Source organism: Hermetia illucens, chromosome 6 (genome assembly GCF_905115235.1).
Source record: "Hermetia illucens chromosome 6, iHerIll2.2.curated.20191125, whole genome shotgun sequence".
NCBI classification, from domain to species: domain Eukaryota; kingdom Metazoa; phylum Arthropoda; class Insecta; order Diptera; family Stratiomyidae; genus Hermetia; species Hermetia illucens.
The window spans coordinates 89364822-89387409 of NC_051854.1; the positions used below are offsets into that span (position 1 = coordinate 89364822).

General features: G+C 43.1%; 3 protein-coding genes across 3 annotated transcripts in view; 2 read left to right on the forward strand and 1 right to left on the reverse strand.

Moving 5' to 3' along the window:
* LOC119658951 (chromatin-remodeling ATPase INO80) overlaps window positions 1-22588 on the reverse strand; it is a 193031-nt gene that overhangs the window by 104697 nt on the left and 65746 nt on the right. The gene's annotated exons all lie outside the window — the stretch shown is intronic.
* On the forward strand, window positions 2417-4623 carry LOC119658954 (putative serine protease K12H4.7). Its single transcript, XM_038066826.1, has 9 exons — window positions 2417-2657; window positions 2861-3042; window positions 3101-3212; window positions 3266-3389; window positions 3454-3685; window positions 3755-3921; window positions 3979-4111; window positions 4210-4370; window positions 4436-4623. Exons 1-9 carry the CDS (start codon window positions 2460-2462, stop codon window positions 4540-4542), a joined length of 1416 nt encoding a protein of 471 aa, XP_037922754.1. The 5' UTR covers window positions 2417-2459; the 3' UTR covers window positions 4543-4623.
* On the forward strand, window positions 9021-11195 carry LOC119658953 (thymus-specific serine protease-like). Its single transcript, XM_038066825.1, has 9 exons — window positions 9021-9294; window positions 9424-9605; window positions 9659-9770; window positions 9839-9962; window positions 10038-10269; window positions 10340-10509; window positions 10576-10708; window positions 10794-10954; window positions 11011-11195. The coding sequence occupies exons 1-9, from the start codon at window positions 9097-9099 to the stop codon at window positions 11115-11117; spliced, it is 1419 nt and encodes a 472-aa protein (XP_037922753.1). The 5' UTR covers window positions 9021-9096; the 3' UTR covers window positions 11118-11195.

Sequence of the window (22588 nt, forward strand, 5' to 3'; positions counted from 1 at the left end):
GCACATTATTCTTCACCGACGGATCAAGGATAGTCCGTGCAGTCGGTGAGAAGGCTGTCTCGGATGCACACACTGTAGCCGAATCAAATGGTCTCCCAGAGTTCGTCAGTGTATTCCAGGCGGTGGAACTGGCGATACTGGATCCTTGTCGATGGCTGGGGCATGATCCGAGACACAAGCGTAACAAAGCCATTCTGATTGGCATCAAAACGGCTATTTAGGCTTTGTACTAAGTTGCGACAACCTGCGGACCTGTGGTGGTCTGGCTAGTCCTCAACATGCTGAAAGATCTGAGCGGCATCTTTCTTCTGAGTTCTCGGTAATAGTAACATAGGGAGGAATGAGTGGACTGACAGACTGATCAGTCAAGGCTCTGTCCTTAGCAGCCCCTCGGTGGACAAAGCTTGCGTCTGGTTGATAAAGCGAAATTTATTGGAATTATTTAACAGTCGCTGACTTCAAGTGAAGAAGGCTCACCACCTGCGGCAAGCCAAGGAGGATTTCACCCGGCTATAACAATAACTGCCTTCATCCAGATCGAGCAGGCGACGATTGGCGCGAGATCTTGGGCTGCACATCAATGAAGGCAAGACAAAATATATGGTGGCAACGTCAGCACCGAAGACGAATCAACCAACAACATCAAACCCCACTGGTCAAACAGGAAGAATAAGGATAGGAGAATACAACTTTGAGACCGTTGACAATTTCTCCTATCTAGGGTCGAAAATCACAACCGATAACAGCTACGATGATGAAATCCGGGCAGGGTTGTTGGCTGCCAACAGAGCCTATTTCAGCTTACAAAGACTGTTCCGCTCGAAACGTCTCACCATAGGGTCAAAGCTCTTACCGTACAAGACTATGATCTTGCCAGTCCTCATGTATTCCTCGGAAACTTGGGTTCTTAGCAAGAAAAATTGCGAACTCTCGGCCGCGTTCGAGAGAAGAATCCTTCGAAGAATTTTGGCCCCCTACATGAGGATGGACGATTCCGTAGCCTACACAATGACGAAATCTATGAGCGATACCATGACCGTCCGGTTGTGGATAAAATCCGGCTGAATAGGTTACGGTGGGCGGGTGGCTTAATCCGTGGATGAGGATGATCCCATCCGGAAAGTCTATAAGGGCAATATCTATGGTAGAAAAAGAAGACGGGGCACACCCTGACTGAGGTGGAGCGATGGCGTAGGTCAGGACGCCAAACAGCTTTTAGGGATATCGAATTGGTGGACCTCGGCGCAAAACCGGGATGTCTGGAGTTCCTTATTAAGGCAGGCCTAGATCGGATACCGGTTGTTGCGCCGTTGATGATGATAACAAGAACCAATAGCAAGAGCTGCTAGGCTGGACGCGTATAAATGCATACAAGATTATGGCGGTCTGTAAGGGGCATTTACCTATAGCGGACCATGCCGGCAGACTTGACATACCCTACAATTCGCATTGCTGAAGCGAGCTCTAACTCAATTGGAGTTTGTGCACCTCAACACTAATCCGGCTTCTCAGAGCAATCACTGATATCTAACTTAACGTATAGAACTGAGACCACTAATACAGGCTGAACATGGAAGTGGGGAAGTTTTTGACAATCACCATCCCTGAACTGCACTGCTTCTAATGATACAAGTAGCCTGAATAGAGAGGTATTTCAAAGTACTTAACTCACAAAAAGCATCCATCCACCACTCTAACGTGACATTAGGGAGATAGCGTCTGGAAGAAAGATATTGTCCAAGTTAGGGAGTCCCAAGAAATATGATGGCATCATCAATTACACCATCGGAAGCGACACAGTATGTACGAAACAGGATTCGCCTGATTTGGCATTATGATGAGTTCTATCGACGCTTCACTATACAAGAACTAGCAATCAACCCGTCCAAGGGATTGGCAAAAATTGAACCTAAAGTCAGTGAGCTAAATTTTTAAAAAAAATTATATGTATCTTTACTTGTGAAAATGAATAGATAACAAAAACCTTAAATGAGAATACCATAGTCATACCCGATAACTTCTATGCTTCCAAGAATTGATCGTCAAACTTTATTTCACATGGAAACCCCGCTGGAGTAAACTTGTAACTTTAGATTACAAATTTAACCACAATCGTATCTAAACTTAACCGAGAAAACGTTCTACTATTGAACTAGTTTTCATCCATGGCCGCAATACAAAAGGAGTCCTTGAAACCAAACTGTACTTCACCTGATTCTCTCGCTGCTATAGGCACTAAGCCGGCGACAAATTTCTTTAATTGAGTAGCTATTTTACGCTAAATCCCTGCTGATGGGCTTATCAATTAAATGACATGAACAATGAAGTTAATCTCACGTCAAGTGGGCTTTCGATAATTTGATAAAAACACCCTTTAAAAATGTTTACCATAAAACCGACTTCATTTCCAGTTCAAGTTCCAATTGCATCAAGTTAGGTTGTAGATTAATTTTACAGAAATGAAGTTATTTGTGGTAATTTTAGTAATTTCTGTTTCGGTGACTAATTGCCAGTTTTCGCCGTTTCGTACTATTTTTGAGAAATTGCACGAAGGACCTCCGCCGCCCCTAGTGCAATACCGAAACAATATTCATATGAAATATATTGAACAGAAACTGGATCATTTCGATGAAAGCGAAAAAAGGACCTGGCGAATGGTATGATCCACATTTGAGTTTATCAAATATATCAGCACTTTGCAATATTTTCTTAAAAAGATACCTGAATTGTAAACACTTGCTGACTAGCAAATCTTGAAGGACAGGTCGAAAGTATCTACAGAATCAACTACACAGATCTTGTTGAATATGGAACGTACATTTCTCGAAAATTATTCAATGAATTGTTTTTACTTTTGCAGAGATATCTTTCCAATGATTTCTACTTCAAAGAAAAGGGACCGATTTTCATTTTTGTTGGGGGTGAATGGGAAATTTCGGAGAGCAACTTACGAGGAGGACATATGTTTGATATGGCTAAAAATCTGAGCGGTTACATGTTCTACACGGAGCATAGGTATTACGGACGCAGCCAGCCATTCACGTAAGAGAATACATCCCTTAAAATGTGAAAAAAAAAATCTACTAGTAACCCATTGCAGTGATTTAAAGACAGAAAATCTGAAGTATCTTAACGTTAAACAAGCTTTAGCTGATCTAGCTCATTTCATCAAGACCTCAAAGGAAACAATTCCAGGATTACAAGAGTCAAAGGTATATCAGATTGAAGGAAAAGTTCAGGAGATACGGCACTTCATATTTTACAGGTGATACTGGTAGGTGGTTCATACTCCGCTACTATGGTTACTTGGTTCAGCAAACTCTACCCTGATTTGGTAAACGGGGCATGGGCTTCAAGTGCACCTCTTCGAGCGAAAGTTGACTTCAAAGGTTTGTCTATACCTTAGAAGAACTTACCCATGTTCATCACTAATTCCTCAAAATATGTCCCCAGAATACAAAGAAGTGGTCGGCGCATCAATTACAGAAGTTGGTGGTGAAGCATGTTACAAGCGAATCGAGAGCGCTGTCAAAATTTTAGAAGACGACATCGAAAATGGAAATTTAGAGAGGCTGAAGGAAAATATTAATATCTGTCCAAACTTTGATGTAACAAATAAGAAGGATGTCATGGCACTTTTCGGTTCATTTTCAGATATATTCGCTGGACTAGTTCAAACACATAAGTGAGTAACATAATAAGTGTTCAATTTGAAAGCTGATTACCAAAATTTTAAAAAATGTATTAACCTCAGCAAAGGGAATATTGAAAAAGCCTGCGAAATGATTTTGACTGGAAAAGACGATGTAGCAGGATTCGGTAAATTTGTCAAAGCATATGTAGATGCAGGAAGCAAGTGTGTTGACTTAAGCTATGACGCCGAACTCACTGAATTGAGAAAAACTGATTTAAAAGGAGAAAGTTAGTAGATCAAAACAAAAGAGTCCTTTCAACTAGAAACACGACTTTTTTTTGTAGTGCGACAATGGTATTACCAAACATGCAACGAATTTGGCTGGTATCAAACATCTGGTTCCGATAACCAACCATTCGGACATCATTTTCCTGTTGATCTGTATGTAGAACTCTGTAAGGATGTTTATGATACACCGTAAGTAGTTATCCGATGAATATGACACTTTTAAAACACTTTTGACTCTATTGATTTCTAACTAATGTCAACCTCATTTACATTTATTCCATTTTCAGATTCAGTGGTGAAACCATCGAAAGTAATATCCAATTAACAAACGAAGCATTCGGAGCTTTGCAACCTGAAGTCAAAAATGTATACTTCACTCATGGTAAATTGGATCCATGGCATGCTATGGGACTTCTATGCTCTGGCGATTGTGGTGCTGTTGTTCCATGTACGTTACGCCCACACTAGTTATTCACTGATCATCTTTATAATTTTTATCTCTTCTTTTCATAGTGTACGCCCATTGCAAGGATTTGGCATCGAGTAGTTCAGCTGACACCCCCGAAATGACGGAACTCAAGCGAACCATTTCTAAGCTCGTTACAAAATGGGTTTCATAGACTTGTTAAACCTAGAAGAGGCCTTCGAATAATATATTTATAAGTTTCAAATACATTATAATATATTTATATTATACATAATACTGTAATGGGAAATTTGACTTCAAAAGACGTTAGCATACCCTCTACCGAGAAACCTGTAGAAAACATGCTCTTCACTTCAATGGTGACTATGGCGCAGTCAACCAGAGAGGAGAGTATAGCAGCGCCCATAATGGGAGAAACAGGGAACTTGACTACGACTTGACTATGGCATTATCGCCGCTGAAAAACGCAAGGAGGAAGAAACTAAGGACTAAATTTTGCCTGTCAAAACCCTCCCTCCGCCTCTACGAAGAAAAGCCGAGGACAGAAAAACTGGTGATGTGAGCGCAACTGCATTGATACCGGTATGTGAAAACGAATCCATGTAAACTAGAAACTGTAATACTGGGAAAGTTTCCAACCATCAGGTAAGGAATACACTGCGAAGAAAGTTCAAGCTCTTTGAGGATGAGGATGCGGGTGTCGCTGTAATAACAGATACGACAATATTTAGAAAATTTAATCGCGAAATAGAACCTTCAATGCAAGGTAGGGACAAGTTGACAATCCCGGTGAAACCTACACTGGACACCCCCTTCCTTCAACAACGGACACAAACAAAATACAACATAGTCTGGGCCACTGACGAAAGTGGAAGTTCCCCAATTTGGACGACAGGAAGAAATTCAATCGAAGAAATAACTGCACTATCTGGTAATTGGTGAACCTCGGTGCAAAACCGGGATGTCTGGAGTTCCTTATTAAGGCAGGCCTAGATCGGATACCGGTTGTTGCGCCGTTGATGATGATGACCTGGTAATTGATTTGTATTGTAAGTGATCTCCCATCGCCATCGCGGGATACTTCAACACATGGCCGACCGAACGGAGAAGTAAAGTTTCAAACAACAAGGGACTGACATTCATCATCATCAACGGCGCAACAACCGGTATCCGGTCTAGGCCTGCCTTAATAAGGAACTCCAGACATCCCGGTTTTGCGCCGAGGTCCACCAATTCGATATCCCTAAAAGCTGTCTGGCGGCCTGACCTACGCCATCGCTCCATCTTAGGCAAGGTCTGCCTCGTCTTCTCTTTCTACCATAGATATTGCCCTTATAGACTTTCCGGGTGGGATCATCCTCATCCATACGGATTAAGTCACCCGCCAACCGTAACCTATTGAGCCGGATTTTATCCACAACCGGACGGTCATGATATCGCTCATAGATTTCGTCATTGTATAGGCTACGGAATCGTCCATCCTCATGTAGGGGGCCAAAAATTCTTCGGAGGATTCTTCTCTCGAACGAGGCCAAGAGTTCGCAATTTTTCTTGCTAAGAACCCAAGTTTGCGAGGAATACATGAGGACTGGCAAGATCATAGTCTTGTACAGTAAGAGCTTTGACCCTATGGTGAGACGTTTCGAGCGGAACAGTCTTTGTAAGCTGAAATAGGCTCTGTTGGCTGACAACAACCGTACGCGGATTTCATCATCGTAGCTGTTATCGGTTGTGATTTTCGACCCTAGATAGGAGAAATTGTCAACGATCTCAAAGTTGTATTCTCCTATCCTTATTCTTCTTCGTGTTTGACCAGTGCGGTTTGATGTTGTTGGTTGATTCGTCTTCGGTGCTGACGTTGCCACCATATATTTTGTCTTGCCTTCATTGATGTGCAGCCCAAGATCTCGCCCTGATAGCCGCCTGCTCGATCTGGATGAAGGCAGTTTGTACGTCTCGGGTGGTTCTTCCCATGATGTCGATATCGTCAGCATAGGCCAGTATTTGGGTGGACTAGAAGAGGATCGTACCTCTTGCATTTACCTCAGCATCACGGATCACTTTCTCGAGGGCCAGGTTAAAGAGGACGCATGATAGCGGATCCCCTTGTCGTAGACCGTTGTTGATGTCGAATGGTCTTGAGAGTGATCCTGCTGCTTTTATCTGGCCTCGAACATTCGTCAGGGTCAGCCTGACTGACATTGCTGGATGTCTTATCGTCACTGCACGTTGTGTTTGCTAATATTGGAAGTAGCTATGCCTTCTGCAAAAAAGGATATGGCTACAGGTAGATTTTACCTGCGTGAGCAAGGCCAAGAAGAAAAAAATTGATCTGACGATTTCGCAAATACTTCACACATAGTAGCCATCAAGCTACAATGTTTAATGTAAATGAGAGCAGGAGAATAGGACATCTGCAAGGCATAAGATCATGTCGGCCGAAGCAGTGAAGTTAAAAAATATTTGATGTGGAAATGTTCGCTGACACGTTCGAAGAAAAATCTGGGCATATTGTCAACAACACGATCGCAGCTTGTAATGTCTCTAGAACTAGAATAAAAAATCAGCCAGCTACCCACCGAGTGCCTACAAGCAAGAAGGATCTAAACACGTGAAAACAATAAGCAGGAGAAAATGTAGAGAAGAACGACATATAAAACTTGTCGGGAAAAGTTGCGGAAAACAATTCGTGCGAATAAACGAAATTCTTTTAAGAAACTGTAGAAAGAGGTCGAAAAGTACTGGTGGGAAGAGGCCTACCAAGCAGCAGTGCTAAGCTGAAAGATTTTATTTATTACGAAAGGTAACGATGAATCCGTTTTCATAGCAAGATCAACGGTGGATGACATCAAAGTGATAGTAAATCTGACACAGAAAGCAATTGTAGGCAACAGGTCGCAGGGCGGTGTGAAAAAATGTTACGAAAGTTAGCGTGATCATCACCCTTGATGTGAAAAAAGCGTTCAATTCTACACAAATGGAAGCATATTATATGACTTTCAAGGAACACCTGACTAACGAGCGACTAAGCGAGGAAAGTCAGAGCTGCGCTAACGGGCATGATGCCCAATATTGGTGGACCTAAATCACCGAGGAGGCTACTGCTAGGCAGAATATGTACCCTTTAACATTGGTTTTGCGTATTTCTTACATAAGTATATTTAAATGGGCATTTTCCCCTTTTGTACATAGCTCGTAATGTCGATGCATTTCGACTGTCAAACCATTCAATTTTGTACGACATTGACATTCAAAGTCTTAGAATGCAAAAACTTTGCACAAAAATGACAACTTGACCGTTAGTAATAGTGCGTTTTGCATCAAACTTGGTGACAACGTACTAGTATTAGCTTTATTTAAACAGATGTCGGTACGGAGAGTACTTTGAGACCTAGATACCATGTGCGCGGACTTCCGTATTTCTTTTCAGATATTTGGGAACCACCCAACCTGAGAACAGGTCCTTGAAATAACTGGCCCTTTTCGAACCGCCGCACACCTCCACTTTGCAACTAATATCGGTTTCGGAAAGTACTAATCAAGACCTTTCATTTGATACCCCACATGACTATACTCGGTGGAAATTTACACCCTCCTTTTGCGTGTATGGGGACCCCCCTTAAACTCAGCGTGTAACTACGTTTCTCACTGCATGCAGCAAGATCAGGTACCAACTTCCTAGCAAATTTCGTATCAATAGTGCAACCATTTCTGAGATATAAGATGGGGGCAGACAGAGAAACGGACAGACAGACAATAAACTGATTTTGATACGGTTTTGGTGTGGCAAAAACATTGCGATGATGCTCACAAAAGGAGGTAGTCACGCAGGCTGATTCCAAATATCCCAGTTTAGATTATGCACAGGCATGTAGACGTCCATTATTACTCGGTACAGTTTCTGACCGAACATGGTGGATGCCGCTGGATAAAGCCACTAACTACATTGTTTTTGACAAGATAGTTTTCTCTTCTCCGTTTTGGACATAACATTTGCCCTTTTTTTACTTACTCTTCGCGTGGCCAGGATTTGCTAGTTTGAACACCTCTCGAGGAGACCCTTACGTGTGAAGAGGATCATTCATCAAATCTTCGAATCCCAAGAAGCATGAAATGCAGCTAGTCGCATCATAGGCTGTATTCAGGAGCTTCCAATGTTAGATCGGCCACGAAAGGATGGCAGAGACGGAACAGTTCCTACCGTACTAACGATGGAATACATATAGATATATAGCTCCGGGGGCACGAGGGTGAGGGGAGGCGATTTTAGCGAGTTGAAGTATGACTTTTAATGTTTTCCACCTTTAAAAGAAAACCACCGGTAGGTAAACCGATTTCAACAAGGTTTATTTTACACAAAACCGTAAGATTGCAAGTACGATTTCAATGGGGTTAAAAAAAATAGGAATAAAAATCTTGACAAGGTAAACCATAAAATTTCTGATCGCCAAATTAGCAATGAAAAATCGAATCCCGCCTTGTTTCTTCGTAATTTTATTAACGAGCTATAGACGCTGCCGCTTTGATAAGGGAATTATAGATTAAATCCCTGCTAATTGTTGACTAAATTAATTAGATTATAAATGAAATATAGCTACAGTGAAGTGGGCTTTCAATATCTTAAAGATATAAGTTGATAATGATTCCGAAAATTCCAGTACACTTTCAAGTTCAATTCATTTGTAATTCAATTGTTCGTTCGGTAGGACCTAGTCTGCTGCCGGTTCAAAGAGTTTGAATTTTCAAAATGAAGGTGCTAGCTCTACTTCTAGCCATTTACCTCATAGAGGTAAATGGCCAATTTTCGCCGTTTCGCAAGATCTTCCAGAAATTGCACGAAGAACCTCCACCACCAGTGCCAGTTTTTCGGAATAATATCAACATGAATTATATCGAACAAAAATTGGACCACTTTGACCTGAATGAGAAGAGGACGTGGCAAATGGTAAACTTTTTGAAATTATATTAAGGCCAGAATCCAACTGTTAAAAGTTAGGAAGGACAATGTTTTCGTGTTACAGACATGAAAGTTCAAAAATATAGACCATTTCAAAATTTTAATGACTCTTTTCAGAGGTATCTCTCAAATGATTATTACTTTAAACCAAACGGACCAATCTTCATCTATGTCGGTGGTGAATGGACCATTTCCGAGGGAAGCTTGCGAGGAGGACACATGTTTGATATGGCCAAGGAGTTAAATGGCTACATGTTCTACACTGAACACAGATACTACGGACGTAGTCACCCATTTGCGTAAGAGGAAAATGTCTATAAAAAAACAACGAATTAAGTAAATTTGATTACAGCGAACTGACAACCGCAAATCTGAAGTACCTCCACGTCAAACAAGCACTGGCTGATTTAGCTCATTTCATCACGACCATGAAGAGTACTATTTCTGGATTAGAGAATTCAAAGGTAGGCAAACGTCACGTTATCTAAACTCTGAGTTACTCGACGATCCTCGAAATCTCTCTGACTTTCAGGTAATCCTTGTCGGTGGATCTTATTCCGCTACCATGGTTACATGGTTCAGCAGGCTCTATCCAAATTTAGTAAACGGAGCATGGGCTTCAAGTGCACCATTACAAGCGAAAGTTGATTTCGTAGGTAAGTGAGCCACGGAGGATCCAAAAAGGTTCCTTAAGAGCACTCTCAAAACAATGATTCCTTAAATATTTTCAGAATATAAAGAAGTCACTGGTCAATCAATTAGGCAAGTAGGTGGTGACGCTTGTTACATACGAATCGAGAACGCAATTAAGATTTTAGAGGAAGATTTCGCCAACGGCGACTTGACTAATGTTAAAAAATATATAAACGTTTGCCAAAATTTTGATACCAATAACAAATTGGACGTGTGGACATTCTTCAGTGCCATCTCAGACATCTTTGCTGGAGTGGTCCAAACCCACAAGTAAATATTTCTAAAACGCTCTCTCGTTTTGACACGATTGAACTACTAACATACGGATTTCATCAAACAGTTCAGGTAGTATCGAAAACATGTGCTCACTGATCCTAGCAGGCAACGACGACATTGCCGGACTTGGCAATTTTCTTAAAGCTTATTTGGGATACGGAAGTCAATGTGTTGACATTACCTACGAAGCTGATGTAGCTGAACTGAAACAAACAAAATTATCAGATGATATGAGTACGTAGCTAGTAAATACATAACAACGGCATAACAATAATACAACATTGATTCTTGATTTAATAGTGCGCCAATGGTATTACCAAACTTGCAATGAATACGGATGGTACCAAACATCAGGTTCTAGTGATCAACCGTTTGGAAGCAGTTTCCCCGTAGAACTCTACACCAAACTTTGTCATGATGTCTACGATATGCAGTTAGTATTATGATTTTGACAAGATTTTCAAACTCTGAATTCTAATCTCATCCATTCTGAATCTCACTCACAAAAATATTTCCAGATTCTCTGCTGAAAGTATCGAAGACAACGTTCAGCAAACCAATATAGACTTTGGTGCTCTGAAGCCTGGCGTTAACAATGTATATTTCACCCATGGATCCTTGGATCCCTGGCACGCAATGGGTCTCTTATGCGAGGGTGAATGTGGAACAGTTATCCCAAGTGAGTTATAAGGAAGAAAAACAAAACAGTAGATTTTTCACAATAATTGTTTACAGTGTACGCTCACTGTAAGGATTTGGCATCAAGCAGCTCTGCGGACACCGAAGAAATGAGTGCAGCGAAGTCAACCATTTTCAAATTGGTCAAAAAGTGGGTGGAGTAATAATGTACTTCCCATTGAAATCAGGTTTTTAAGTAACTGAATTTCGACTGATGTATTAAATTGTTCCCTGTTATCTAAGTTGGTTTTTTTATTTCACCAAGGATAATAATAAATACTATTAAGGCAAATCCTAGAAGAACTATTGTGCCCCTTCCAGTGGTTATAGTGTACCTATTAACTATAGTATGTCAAGCAAACCTATAACCGACAGGAATTTTAGTATATTCCCTACTTCCGAGTATTTCAACTGCATCTCGTATTAAGTATTCTCCCACGTACTTCAACCTACTTTGGACAAGTGTCGGATACGATCCGAGAACATGCACTGCAGAGAGGGTCCTAAGATATCCTTAGCTTTCTCAGGTGGTAGTTTAGTCAGCAGCTCCTGCTATGATCCAGAAGCCTCTTCTTGATGAGGTTTAAATCCTCCTTTGAGCACTTGAATTCCTATCCCCCCATGAGCAACCTGGACTACTCTATTCCTGGGAAGTTAGTATATTTCCCGCAGTCATTTCTCTTCATTTTTTAATGTCGTAACCATGCACCCATTTCCGATACCATAGAAGCGTACTGGTCCGTATAGAGGCATCCCTACTCCTATCCTGATAAGTTCGTCCGATGCCCCATTGCCTTCTAACCAAACATGGCCTGGAATCCAGAGTATCCAGACCTAACTGTGCGAATCGAGGGTGTTCATTCTCTCAAGGTATTTCCATAATATTTTGGAATTCACCTGGTTGGACCTAAGCGCCGTAATAGCCCGGTTAGAATAGCAATGTTCTGCCTCCATAGTTCAGTTCAGATAGCTAGCCTGGAATCGTTTGCCACATTACTTCGGGCTTACTCCCGAGCTCTCCCGCGTTGGGGATCCTTTAAATCATGGCATTCACTTGACCAACAGGAGGAGAGAGGAGGAACGGGACTTTTAGTTCAAGAAAGCCTCTGCCATCCGACCACTCCACCGATCGAGCAACGAGAAGAACTGGAATGAAATACACAACACGGCCGCACTTGTTAGCACTCCTCAGCATCTCCCCGACAATGTGTTTAAATAAAGTTTTTGACGAAACCCATTCCTCGTTCCACAAGAACCGTAGTCCACAACTTCATTGCAAAGAACACAATTAAGATATCGTGCCTTTCACCAGAGACTGAAAAGCTCCATACCCACTTAGGAGTTGGGTAAGGAAACAGTCAGTCTCACCATGCTTCCGATTCAGCCACGCCCCTAAGTTGCCAGTGAGCCGCACAGTCCACCCGCCTTTTGTCTCATTTTGCCAAGAGGTTTGCCACTCATTCTTCACGGGCAATCACCCCTCCTGCGCTTGTATATGGTTTTACGCTCCACATCAAGAAGAGCTACGGGAATCCCTGTCGCGATTACCACCGCAGCAGATTCAAAGGCAGTGCTGTAAGAAAATGGCACCCACTTCTGCGCCGTAGAGCAGAACAGATTGGGTTCGACTCATCAGAAGACGTTGCTTACTAGACGTAAGACCAATGTTTGCCATTAGTTGACATAAGGCTGAAACTCTAGCTGCACCCGTACCTCTACTGTTTTAGTTTGCTCGAAATAGCTCATTTTTGAGTCAAGCGTCAGATCGAAGTAATTAACCGTTGCTTTTTACTCGATTATCGACTCGGTAATCGATATGGGACGCAGCGTCACGATTATCATACAAAGTCGGTATGCAAATGGCAGCTCAAGGTCGCCTTTTCCTTTGCTGATCAGCGCAAGCCTCCCCACCTCTCTTCGAGGAGGAAAAATGTCCTCCTTCAGGGAAGCGTTGAAAGCGCCGGGCTGTAGGTCTAGGTCTGTGTACTTTTGCCGCAATACCATCGGGTCCTGGTGTTTTCTTATTTTTCATAGAGAGGACTACCTCTGCCAATTCTTTTATAGAGAAAAACGGACAGCCCTCGACGCCTTTCATGCTGCTGTCAACCTGTACGGGATGCGCATGGAATAGGGCGTATAGGATGTGGTCTATCTGCCCGACTTTAAGCGAATAGAATTTCTGCAGAAGTCCGATTTTTCCGGTTACCAATTTGTATCGATTCCGCACGGGTTTCACATCGTCGACCAGGTCCCGTCAAAAGCGAGCTCTGATTTTGTGTATTGCGCTGGCCATCTTCTTTTGGCTGATCTGCACGCTGTCATTATAATAAATGTGTATGTGTATTCCTCCAACAAAACTTTGTACTCAGTGAGCTAAAACGTTTGCGAAATAAACCTCATCATGAGTGAAAAATGTACCAACTGGTTTGGGGTTGGGTAGGGCTGACAACTCTTGGCCGCGTTCGAGAGAATTCTCCGAAGAATTTTTGGGTTTCCGTAGCCTACACAATGACGAAATCTACGAGCGATACCATGACCGTCAGGTTGTGGATAAAATCCGACTCAATAGGTTACGGTGGGCGGGTCACTTAATCCGTATGGATGAGGATGATCCAACCCGGAAAGTCTATAAGGGCAATATCTGTGGTAGAAAAAGAAGACGAGGCAGACCCTGCCTAAGATGGAGCGATGGCGTAGGTCAGGACGCCAGACAGCTTTTAGGGAATTGGTGGACCTCGGCGCAAAACCGGGATTTCTGGAGTTGCTTATTAAGGCAGGCCTAGACCGGATATCAGTTGTTGCACCGTTGATGATGATGATGATGATGAGTGAAACCAGCCATATTGTCAATTCCTTTCCTATCACTTTATACCGAACTTCGCAAGATAATGACCCCAAAGATTGCTAGACTGATTGATTGAACTGATACAGCAGCAGACCACAAATATGTCACAAGCGTATACTTCATAGCACTGATAAGGACATCAAAGAACTTAGACATCTTAGAGATGACTTAATCATCTTGCCGTGGCAATCAAAACGTTTTTTGCGAATTATTATAGGCGAGCAAAGAACACCCTTAAGCCGTTTTAGTCACGCTGTTGCCAGGACAGAGGCAGTGTATATTGAATAGCCGCTGCCACGTCGTCGTCTGATTTGTTAACTTTTGACTGTAACCCAAAAAGTGGAGTACCAAAAAAGTGGGAAAAAATTTCTCTACAAATGATTTAGTCCGCCATCAAGGTTGTCTCAGGTCTTCCTTAATTCTTAACAAAAGAAAACAATGCCAGGACGTTTCATCTTCAAAGAATACAGCCATTTCGATTCCGGACTTACTAGTAAATCATGAGGTTCACACAGGCGACCATCCGTCGGACTTTGCCTCAAAGCCACCAAAAGGCAATTCCCCTATTTACAGGAACAACACCTTCGACATCTACGACAGTTCTTCCACCCTGCCTATCGCAAGACTACGTATCAACCCGGCCAAATGCGGCTTGGATAAGAGCGAAGTGGAATACCTTGACTACATCATCTCTTCAAGGCGTATCAGGCTTCCTCCGCGCAAGGTCTAAACTATCGTGGACTTTCCGATGCAAGAAACAGCCGTCGAGCTTCATGGATTCCTGGGAGTGCACTATTTCTATCGTCGATACATTCCGAGGGGTTCAGCAATATTAGCTCCACTGGAAGGTCATGTAACAATCGGAAATTGACGACATCCTGCAACACCAAGCTGGGGAGAGAACGGACAACGAGATAGTAGAAAATTTCACATGCATGTACGCCTTCGATATACGCTCAAGCGAAAGCCGTTGCCGAAACCCTAGCAGGTCGACGACGAATTTCATTGTCTACTCAGAAACTCCAGACTGGCAGACGGCCACCGCATCTGTGTTAGACTTCCACTGGAAACGTCGGGTCCTATCGCCAACCACCTTACGCAGGAGAGCCTTCGACACGTAATTAGACCAGTGGATGCAATATTGCTTAGCCATTATCGATAAATCTTCATGCGACCATCGCCAATGCCCTGTACTCGCAGTGGATCTGTGTCTTCCCTTCGCCGCTGACGCATACCTCGGACCAAGGGGGACAGTTCTTGACAGGATGCGTCAAAGGAATACGAATAGCAACATATCACCCGCAATTGAACGACTTGATTGAGCGCCTCCATCGTCGCTCAAGGTCGCAATGAAGTGCAATCGCAACGTTCCTTGGCTGCAGCTACTACCGACAGTTCTGAACCCTCCTAACAGCTTTCAAGCTTCGCAAACTGAGATGCTATTTGGAATGAAGTTCCGAATCCCAGGTGAATTTTTTTCTCTGTCGGAATACAAAAAATCGAATCCTTCGTCGTTCATGGAAGAGTCATATCACTTCACTAATAAGTCTACACGAGCATCCAAACATGTCGCGACCCTGGAGCCGTTTTCTTTCACGGATTTTGCGAATTCGCTCCCATGTTTTTAACCGGGCCAAGTTAATCCGAAAGCCACTGGAGTAACTTTATACAGTCCCATACAGTACAGAAGGGTCATTTGGCACATCCACCACCATATGCTTGCCATTGACATTAACAACCGGGTGTGTGCCTACTTCATCGACGATCTAAGACCAGAAGAAGTTTGATAACTGAGATAGCTCTTGGAAAGCAGACTTCGTGCTCGCTATGGTTGATCCCCTTAAACCGCTGATAAGAACACCTCAAGTTCGGAATTAAGTTGAATTTTTTTTAACCAGGTTTCAGTACACAAGAACAGCAGAAGGTAAACCTGGCATCCACTGTTATGAATGTAGGCAATGAAAAAATTCCTTTCCTATTTTCGGCATAGGCAATGCAGTTTAGCCTCTCTACTTTACAGAGCCTTTGTGGAGTTCCTACGGGCAGTAAATGATAGGTGACCGGGGGCGACTAATCCTGCAATACTCAACTTGTACCTGACCGAAGGTTTAATGTGGTAGCACGATAGCCGAGATGGCTCTGGGCTCTCTCAGTTGTCGAAGAGAGGGGACTTTAACGCTGGTTGCGGTTGATATGCTAAATGGCGGAAGAAAAGTTCTTTACGCCTTACGATCGAATCCTAGCGCCCAAAGACCACAAAAGTACTTCGCACCCACTGATTGTCTCAAGCATGCACCATCATCATCATCAACGGCGCAACAACCGGTATCCGGTCTGGGTCTGCCTTAATAAGGAACTCCAGACATCCCGGTTTTGTGCCGAGGTCCACCAATTCGATATCCCTAAAAGCTGTCTGGCGTCCTGACCTACGCCATCGTTCCATCTTAGGCAGGGTCTGCCTCGTCTTCTTTTTCTACCATAGATATTGCCCTTATAGACTTTCCGGGTGGGATCATCCTCATCCATATGGATTAAGTGACTCGCCCACCGTAACCTATTGAGCCGGATTTTGTCCACAACCGGACGGTCATGGTATTGCTCATAGATTTCGTCATTGCGTAGGCTACGGAATCGTCCATCCTCATGTAGGGGGCCAAAAATTCTTCGGAGGATTCTTCTCTCGAACGCGGCCAAGAGTTCGCAATTTTTCTTGCTAAGGACTGGCAAAATCATAGTCTTGTACAGTAAGAGCTTTGACCCTATGGTGAGACGTTTCGAGCGGAACAATCTTTGTAAGCTAAAATAGGCTCTGTTGGCTGACGACAACCGTGCGCGAATTTCATCATCGTAATTGTTATCGGTTGTGATTTTCGACCCTAGATAGGAGAAGTTGTCAACGGTCTCAGTTGTATTCTCCTATCTTTATTCTTCTTCGTGTTTGTGTTTGACCAGTGCGGTTTGATGTTGTTGGTTGATTCGTCTTCGGCGCTGACGTTGCCACCATATATTTTGTCTTGTCTTCATTGATGTGCAGCCCAAGATCTCGCGCCTAACTCCGCCTGCTCGATCGGGATGAAAGCAGTTTGTACGTCTCGGGTGGTTCTTCCCATGATGTCGATATCGTCAGCATAGGCCAGTAGTTGGGGGGACGTGAAGAGGATCGTACCTCTTGCATTTACCTCAGCATCACGGATCACTTTTTCGAGGGCCAGGTTAAAGAGGACGCATGATAGGGCATCCCCTTGTCGTAGACCGTTGTTGATGTCGAATTGTCTTGAGAATGATCCTGCTGCTTTTATCTGGCCTCGCATGGTCAGGGTCAGCCTAGTCAGTCTTATTAATTTCGTCGGGATACCGAATTCTCTCATGGCCGTGTACAGTTTTACCCTGGCTATGCTATCATAGGCGGCTTTAAAGTCGATGAATAGATGGTGCAACTGATGTCCATATTCCAACAGTTTTTCCATCGCTTGCCGCAGAGAGAAAATCTGATGTGTTGCTGATTTGCCTGGAGTGAAGCCTCTTTGGTATGGGCCAATGATGTTCTGGGCGTATGGGGCTATCCGGCCTAGCAAGAATCTCTTATAGATTGTTCTCAGCAACGTGATACCTCTATAATTGCTGCACTGTGTGATATCTCCCTTTTTATGTATGAGACAGATAATGCCTCGTTGCCAATCATCAGGCATTGATTCGCTGTCCCATACCTTGAGCACAAGTTGATGAACCACTTGGTGTAACTGGTCGCCTCCATATTTAACCAATTCTGTTGCAATTCCATCGGCTCCTGGCGACTTATGATTTTTAAGCCAATGAATTGCACGGACTGTTTCTTCCATACTTGGTGGTGGCAGCACTTGTCCGTCGTCTTCAGTTGGGCGGACCTCCAACTCGCTGATGTTCTGGTTGTTCAGTAGTTCATCAAAGTACTCAACCCATCGCTCTAATATGCCCATTCTGTCGGAAATCAGATTTCCCTCTTTGTCTCGGCAGGATGAGCGTCGAGGTGTATAAGGCTTCATCCTGGTGACTTGTTGGTGAAACTTCCCCGCTTGGTACGTTTGCTCCCTGCACTTTTCTAGTTCACAGACTTGTTGGTTCTCCCAAGCTTCCTTTTTCCGTCTGTGAAGTCACCTTTCCGCTCGACGGAGTTCGTGATAAGTCTCTGCGCGTGCCCGCGTTCTTTGAGAATGCAACATTACTCGGTATGCGGCATTCTTCCGTTCCGTTGCTAGCTTACATTCATCGTCAAACCAACCGTTCCGACTCCTTTTGCGGCTGGGGCCAAGTATGTTTGTGGCCGTATCCATGATAACGTTCTTCAGGTGATTGTGAAGATCATTTGTTGATGCTTCATCTCCAGGTCCTCTGTTGACTGCGGTTATTGCGGCATGCATTTCCCTCTTATAGGTGTCGCGGAGGGTTGTGTTGTGGATGGCTTCAGTGTTCACTCTCACCTGATTGTCAGAGGGGATTCTAGGTGGTATTGTTATTCGAGCTCGGAGCACCATGCCAACGAGATAGTGATCCGAGTCTATATTGGCCCCCTTATATGTTCTGACATTCATCAAGGCTGAGAGGTGGCGGCGTTCGATCAACACGTGGTCAATTTGGTTGAAAGTGGTCCCGTCTGGAGAGGCCCAAGTATGTTTGTGGACCGCTTTCCGCGCAAACCAGTTACTTCCAACAACCATTTCGTGTGACCCTGCTAATTGAATAGTCCGCAGTCCGTTATCATTTGTTTTTTCGTGTAAGCTATGGGAGCCAACGTATCGCCTGAACACGGTCTCCTTCCCTACTTGGCTGTTAAAATCCCCAAGTATGATTTTGATATCATATCTGGGACAGGCTTCGAGAGTTCGTTCTACTGCCTCGTAGAAGGTATCCTTCTCCGACTCTGCAGTCTCCTCTGTAGGGGCGTGAACGTTTATGAGGCTTATATTTCTAAACTTGCCTCGCGAGCGCAGAGTGCACAGCCGTTCGCTTATGTTTTCAAAGCCGATAACAGCAGGTTTCATTTTTTGGCTGACTAAGAAACCTACTCCGAGCACATGGTTTACTGGATGACCGCTATAATATATGGTGTAGTGGCTCTTCTCCAGGAAACCGGTCCCTGTCCATTGAATCTATTGTAACGCTGTTATATCAGCCCTATATTGGGACAGGGTATCGGCTAGCTGCTCATCAGCTTCATCTCTATACAGGGAGCGCACGTTCCATTAGAAAATGCGCAAATCGTTATTCCGTTGTCGTTGCCGGGTCCGTCGTTTTAAAGTCCGTCCTGTTCGAGGCTCCTGTTGTGGCTTCGTAACAAGTTGTTTTCCGTGTAGGGTTGTCAGCCCTACCCAACCCCCAACCTGGAGGACCAGTTGGTACAATTTGTCCACGTGGAAGTGGAGATAGGGTTTGGTAGTAGAGCTGTTGGTATTGGTTCAGCAGGCATTTCCCAGGTTTTATGCTCCATCGTGGGTACCAATCCACGTTTCGCCCAGGGACCTATACTACCCTTTGACACATGCACCATCCCTACTACCATTTGAGTGATGCAGTTGAGCTCTAGAAGAAAATCCTTATGAACATTGGGATACAAACCTATTAGAAATATCCACAACCACCAATCTATGTTTATTTCATTCTATGTATCTCCTGAAATGTTAACAATCGCTCCAACATCTTCTATTCCATCGAATTAAGCAAGATAAACAATAGAATTCAAAAATCAAACATTTTCGTGCAATACCAAGAATCCAATCTACTGATCTTCGATTGCGATGATATTTACAAATGGTGCAAATCATAATCGAATAAAGCTACTGTCATCTTGTTGTTAGTTAGTAGGAACAATAAACATTGCAACTGAAGCGTGGAAACAATTCGGTTCCCACACTAAACCAATAAATTCAATAGTTAAATTCAATCCCATAAATTAAAATGTTTATTCATCCAACACTTTATCGTTTGCAAGGTTTATTTCTTCTGCGCTGATTTTTTCTATGTTAGACTTCTGAAGGGAGTTTTAACCCTGTTAGCTCGTCTAGGAGTGGCAGATGTCTGTTTGACGTCCCCAGCAATACTAAAGTAGTCACCCTTTCTATCTAATAATTTCGAAGTCGGTTGACACTTTGTAATAGGTCTTTGAAGGCTATCATGCGCCCCGCTAACAAATATCTTTTACACTGTTCGCTCCAAATACTATCTGTAGCAACAAAGGATTAAACCTAACCCAACAGCGACTATACAAGTTCCTTACCATTTGGCAGCACGATGCAAAAACTTCACCTTTACGCCGCAGCTCTATGAGTAATGTACCACAAAAGGAGATTTATAACACTTCAATCAGCCTCGGTTTCCAAGGTGCCTGTGCCTTCTAGCCTAGCCTCTAAGATATAAGTAGAATCTTTCTCCTCTTGGGCTACGTTTGATGTCTTAAAGGTTCACCGTGCAGCACTGGTGCAGTACAGGTGAAATATTTTCGAGTTAAGCAACAAGAAGATGGTAGAGATTTTTTCTTGGAGTTGAAGACTATTAGAAGCACTAAAAGATGATCTTATCGGGATCCGAGAATGTATTTCGTGGAGAATAATAATTAGCTTGTGCAAATTAGATTTGCACGACTCTCGAATTATGTGAGTTGGTAGGTAGCTATGGTGCGGACAAAGTTCAATTATATGAACTTGGAAAGTCAAATTCATATTTATTAGAGAAGAAGATAATACAACTTATCGATTGGTAAGTATTGATGTCAAGACAGCTTCTCACTCCTTGAATTGATGAGATCAAGTTCAATTTCAAAAATTAATCATTATCAACTTTTAAGGCAGAGCTAGGAGCGAAATCGGAAAAACTAGACAATGGAGCATTCAGCGAAGCCGCCATTACATACATAAACGAACACAAGTCATCAATACTCTCAAAAAATCATCTAAATACTTTCAATGTTAATATATGTAGAAATTTCCTAACATTTCAAAAATGATCATTAGCCTTTTCTGTTGTTGTTTTCACATAAACCGGATCATGCCGCATATTATTGAATGCATTTCTTACACTTGTTTCCGACCAAGGCAAAATATTATACATGCGAATGCAAATGCTGGGATATAGCGGGATTGGTGTTGGGTAGATGCCGGGTCGTTGAGAGACGGCTGAGCTACTTTGTACGAGTAGTTTAAGAAATTAGCTCAGAGCCGCCACTGGAGCAACATTTTTGTTTTTGTAATTCCGCAATTTGAAAGAATAGAACAATTTATTTGTATCTTAAATTTGTTCTCAACTTAGATTGAAATAGTCTTGTAGCGCTGGTGGTATTTCTCAAGAATTCTGGGGACTTAGAAACTTTAGGAAGGATCAAAAGAAAAAGGCATGGATAATTGGATGCCAGCTAGCAATTTGTCGGTGTAAGTCTGCTCATATTGTTGAAGCGCCCGTTATCTATTTATTTATTTATTTAATGAGGACAATACACAGAAAGCAAATTTCTTATTACATATTGTCCTCAGAGGGAGGAGCAAGTAAATGGCATATTTTGCGCTTAAAGCTAGAGAGGGACATAGAGTCAAAGGAACCAAGCTGTAGGGCATTGTAGGACTGGCAAAACCTCGGGATCGGAGAGTGAAAGTAAATCTCGAGCTCGGCGAAGGGTACATCAAAAATGTACGTGTATTATGAGACGAGGCGATACGGAGAGTAATATCCGAGTTGGCGGAGCAGTCCATCAGACCATTGCAGAGTTTGAAAAGAGTACACATATCAAGGAAGATACGGCGTTGATATAGGGAGGGGAGATTGAGGGTGCGGAGTCGTGACGGATAATCAACCCGTGGAAGGTTCTTTTTGTAAAAGAAGGTCCGGGTGAATTTGCGTTGTACAGTTTCAAGAGCGCGGCCGTCACGGATGCGGTAGGGGGACCAGACTACACAGCAATATTCAAGGATGTTTTTGACAAGGGAATTGAAGAGTGTTAAGGAGGGCTGGATTGAGGTAAAGTCGGACGAGGAACGTAGGATAAAACCAGACATTTTGGAAGCTCTATTGATGATGTCAACGAAGTGGGAATTGAAACGAAGTTTATCGTCGATTATTACACCCAGGTCTTTGAAGGAGGTCAGTAGTGAAAGGGGTTGACTACTGAGAGAATAGGAAAAGGATGATGGGGAGGGTTTCAGGGAATAGCGCATCCAGTGGCATTTGTTGACATTCAGTGTTAGCTTGTTGACCGAACACCAACGGGCTAAATTATCAAGGTTGGATTGTAAGAGAGCACAGTCCAATGGAGACGAAACAGAAGCAAACAATTTAAGGTCGTCTGCGTAAAGCAAATACGGACAGGTGAGGATGGAGGCGAGGTCATTGATAAAAAATAGGAAGAGTAGGGGGCCAAGTGTAGAGCCTTGGGGAACACCAGAGGAAGGAGAGAAGGAACGAGATGAGTGACCATGAAAAGAAACTTTGCAGGAACGGTATGAGAGATAGGAGGAAAGCCAGGAGATGACTGAGGGAGGGAAGTCTAGCGCAGAAAGTTTAGAGAGGAGAATGTTATGGTCAACGGTGTCAAAGGCTTTGGAGAAATCAGTATAAACAGCATGTACCTCCTGTCGTGAATTCAAGCGTTTAGCAACAAAGTTGGTAAAGACCAGAAGATTTGAAGCCGTTGATCTATGTTTCACGAAACCATGCTGCTCTTTGACAATGAGGTGACCGAAGTGCGCGGTCAACCAGTCGTTGACGTATCTTTCTAGAATTTTGGCGCAAGAGGAGAGAAGGGAAATGGGGCGGTAGTTCACAGCAAGG